Here is a 4205-nt window from a genome sequence, read left to right as displayed (position 1 = left end):
AAAAAAAAAAAAAAAAAAGCAGACAACGTGGTTTGTGTTTTGATAGGATGTTTATGGATACACCTGAGGATGAAAAAACGAAACTAATTAGCTGTTTGGGCGCCTTCAGACAGTTTTGGAGTGGACTTTCACAGGTGAGCACTTGTATGCCCATGTAGATAGGTCAAATGGAGTCTCGAGTTTTAGTTTTTCGAGAAATCTGTACAGATTTCTATGACGTTTGTCCTAGTTTACATTTCCACCAACAGAGAAGGACTCCTTTCCCCCCACGTCCTCGCCAGTGTTATTATTTGATTTTTTGGTGTTTGCCATTCTTTATTGGAGTCAGGTGGAATCTCAGTGTTGTTTAAATTTGCGTTTCTCTGATGGCCAGAGATGTTGAACATTTAGTATTTATTGGCCTTTTGTATTTCTTCTTCTGAGAAATGTCTGTTCATTTCACTTGTCTGTTTTAACATTCGGTCTTTTATTTGGGGGGGGTCTAATTTTTTTGAGTTCTTTATATATTCTAGGTCTTAGTCTTCTGCTGGTGGAATAGCTAGCCAAATTTTTTTCTCATTCTGTAGGTTGTCTCTTCACTCTTTTGGTTGTTTCCCTTGCTACGTTGAAGCTTTTTAATTCGATATGATCCCATTTGTTGATTCTTGGTATTATTTTTTGTGCCCCTGGGGTTCTGTTCCCAAAGTCCTTCCTATGACTATGTTTTCAAGTTTTGCCTGTTTCATCTTTCAGCAGGTTGTTTCTGATGTAATACTGAGGTCTTTGATCCACTTGGTTTTAGTTCACTGCGTAGAGCTAAGGTTCTAGATTGAGTCTTATGTGTGTGGAAAGCCACTTTTCCCCGGACCGTTTGTTACAGAGGCTGTCTTTCCTCCACTCTGCAATTCTGGCCCTTTTTGCAAAGATCAGGTGGCTGACTGTGCCCGAAGTTGTCCTGCATCCTCTGTTCTGCTCCACTGAGCCACAGGCCTGGTTATTTTGCCAGTACCATGCTGTTTTTATCAGAAAGTAGGAGGAGTTTTTAAAAATCCATCCCACAGAGATGGTCATGGCAGTACGTGCCTGTTACCTGAGCACTCTGCAGGCTGAGGCAGGAGGATCACCATGACTTAGAGCCCTTCCTGGGCTACATAGTGAGTTCAAGGACCAGCCTAAACTATATAACAAGAACCTATCTCAAAAAACAAAAATCTAAACTAAAAATTTGTCTCGTGTTAGTTAATAAAAATCATTTTCATCCTCTTGATTTGAAACATTTTAAAACAATTGTTAAACTTTCTCAAAGAAAATAGTAATTTCATTTTTTACTCATAAAAGCACATCATTGAATGAAAAATGACAGTGGTACTGTAGTGAAGATATCACAGTAAGGATTGAACATGCTGTAGAGAGGATACACAAGACACTGTAGTAAAATCAGGGGAAGAAGCAGTGACCTTAGTAACAGAGACCTGAATGCGTGTCCATGGAAAAGACAAAATACACCATCCTTCACGGGCTTGCTTTTCCATTCATACAGTTGCAGGAAAACTAAGAGACTGTGGAGACCGAATCAGAGGATTCGGTAATAGGAGGATTTTATTCAGTGCACCGTGACTCATTTGGATTTATGTTGAAAGACTGAGTGCACAAAGGAAAAGGGCTCCCTTATGCAGTCTTTGGTGTGAAGCAAGCAAGTTACAGAAATGAGGAGCAAAGACAGTCATTCCTGTGTCAACCTCTCATCTTAGCCTTGAAGAGAGACAGAGTCTGTGTTCCCAGGATGTCAGGGTGTTAGAAAACTGGTTCGCAGCCTCTACCTGTGCGTTTCATTAGTCACAGGCCAGGGTGCTGCACCCTCAGGAGGCGCTGTTGGAGATGGGGTTCCTGGCCTTCTCCTTCACCACTTCGGAGGGCGTGGGGTCATGTTCCTGAGGAAAGGGGTGTGAGAGGGGAGTCACCTGAGCTTGGGAGGGTGTTTGGGTCCGAGGCTTGTCTTTTCTGAGTGTCTTCTGTAGTACCTTGTCCTGTAGGTAGGGAAATGACTTCACTCTGAAGTGGACCGTAGAGGCAGTACATTCATTTCTTAAATTTTGGTTTTGAGCCAGGTGTGGTGGCACTTGGCTGTAATCCCAGCACTTGGGAGGCTGAGGCAGCAGTATTGCCACAAGTTTGAGGGTGACCTGAATTACAGTAAAACCCTGTCTGGAAAAAAAATCAGTCACAGGATTTGAAGCATAATATAACAAATTCATCTTACTTTTTTAGAAGTTATTTCCATCCATTGATGTTAATAGTGAAGTATTATTTATTTACTTATTTATTTGTTTTTTTGAGCAGGGTCTCACCATGTAATTCAGGCTGACCTTGAACTCACTATGTGGTCCAGGCTGGCCTCAGACTCTTGGTGATCCTCCTGCTTCAGCCTGCTGAGTACTGAGATTGCTGACGTGTACCACCACGCCCAGTGTCAATGAAGTATTGTATAGTCTTACTATATCGGTACAGGTTACTTACAGAAATGTAACTTTAGACTTGACGTAAAATCATTCTCTTACTTTCCAGGAGTCTCACGAACAGTGCATCCAGTGGATTGTTAAATTTATCCATGGCCAGCATAGTCCAAAAAGAATTTCCTTTCTCTATGACTGCTTGGCAATGGCTGTGGAGACTGGTCTCCTGCCACCTAGGTATGTGTTTGTGTGTGTGTTTTTTAAACGGAGCCTGGGCAAATTCATATAATTAAATGAAAGTAAAAATCTTCTATGGGAGACAGTCCCTGAGAATCTTAAACAAGCCCACTGATGACAGCTTTTAAACATTGTTATCACCCAGACCTCCTGTTCCTTTGGCTGTTTTTACCACTTCAGTCTTTATTCCTCAGAGACAGAAAAGCTTTCCTTTCTGGACTTAACTGCAGCAAGCTGAAAACATTTCTTAAGAAACAGATTGGGAGGGGCAACCTGCTTTTTGGTCCCCCTTCTGTCTCTCTTAGACAGAAGCTTTCTTTCCCCTCAAAAAACAAAAAGAAAGAAAGAAAAAGACAGAAAGAAAAGAAAAAAGAAACAATGGGAAATGATTTAAACTCAAATACTTGTGTAAGTGACTATGTTAACAAACCTTTATACTGTTTTACATCATTTTTTTGTTTTGTTTTGTTTTTTTGAGACAGGGTCTCACTATGTAGTTGAGGAGACTGACCTGGAATTCACTATGTAGTCCAGGCTGGTCTCGAACTCACAGTGATCCTCCTGCCTCAGCCTCCCGAGTGCTGGGATTATAGGCGTGTGCTGCCACACCCGGCATGTTTTACATCATTTTTAATGGGGATGAAGCAGGGGTAAAAGCTGTGTTTATTGTGGTTTACATGCTGCCATAATGGCAAAGAGGTTGTATGTTGCAGAAATAACACACTCGAGATCATCCCACACTCCTGCCACACAGGCAAGTTCAACCATGGGATGAGCAAGCCCAAATAATTTTGAAATACATTTTTGGGACTCTGCTGAGCTGGTTGTTGTGGAAGGATAGAAGAATGAAGACGAAAGTGAGGCTCGCCGAGTGGGCTGGAGAGGCAGCTGTTTTCAGTCTCCAGTGAATACAGGTAGCTGTGGTGAAGACTGGAGACCAGAGACCACGGTTCTGCCCTTGGCCCTCTGCGTTGCTTCATCCCACACCTGGGCACGGCTGTCAGCCAGTGTCTGCTAGTGTCCTCCCCTTGGCCTGTGCTCTCTCAGCCTGCAGAAGAGCCTTGGCAGGAAGCCATCCTACGTTCTTTTGCTGTAGGCTGAGGCTGAGGGCGGCCTGGGTCTCGGTAGAGGGGAGCATGTATCCTCTCCCTCTTCAAGAGTCAGTGTCACATTTCAGAAGAGCATGTGGAATTGGAAAGCTTGGTGCAGCCACGTTGGAAAAGTACACTGCTCCCAGCTGATAGCGTTTAACCAGAACGCTTTTTAATAGGTTTCTTCCCAGTAAAAAGTTTCTAATAAAAATATATAATGAACTGTAATCCCACCACTCAGGAGGCTAAGACAGGAGATTCGCCATTAGTTTGAGGCCATTCTGGGCTAGTGAGTTCAAGACCAGCCTGAACTATATAGCAAAACCCTGTCTCAGAAATCCACGGCCAGGAATTTAGCTCAGTGGCACCATGCCTGCCTCCCAAGCGCAAGGTCGTGAGTTCGATCCCCAGTACCAAAAAAAAAAAAAAAAAAAAAAAAAAAAAA

At 42.9% G+C, this 4205-nt stretch overlaps 1 protein-coding gene across 2 annotated transcripts in view; it reads left to right on the top strand.

Annotated features, from left to right (window-relative positions):
- Positions 1-4205, top strand: part of Med23 (mediator complex subunit 23) — a 44937-nt gene that overhangs the window by 936 nt on the left and 39796 nt on the right. For both annotated transcript variants that reach the window (XM_010639123.3, XM_010639121.3), the window contains exons 2-3: positions 35-134; positions 2545-2669. In XM_010639123.3, coding sequence (XP_010637425.1) covers positions 35-134; positions 2545-2669 — 225 coding nt within the window. The remainder of the gene's footprint in view (positions 1-34; positions 135-2544; positions 2670-4205) is intronic.

Source organism: Fukomys damarensis, unplaced genomic scaffold, assembly GCF_012274545.1.
Source record: "Fukomys damarensis isolate Sample0158 unplaced genomic scaffold, DMR_v1.0_HiC HiC_scaffold_14, whole genome shotgun sequence".
NCBI lineage: Eukaryota > Metazoa > Chordata > Mammalia > Rodentia > Bathyergidae > Fukomys > Fukomys damarensis.
The sequence above is the reverse complement of the archived record's forward strand: the minus strand, read 5'-3'. Positions and strand labels throughout refer to the sequence as shown.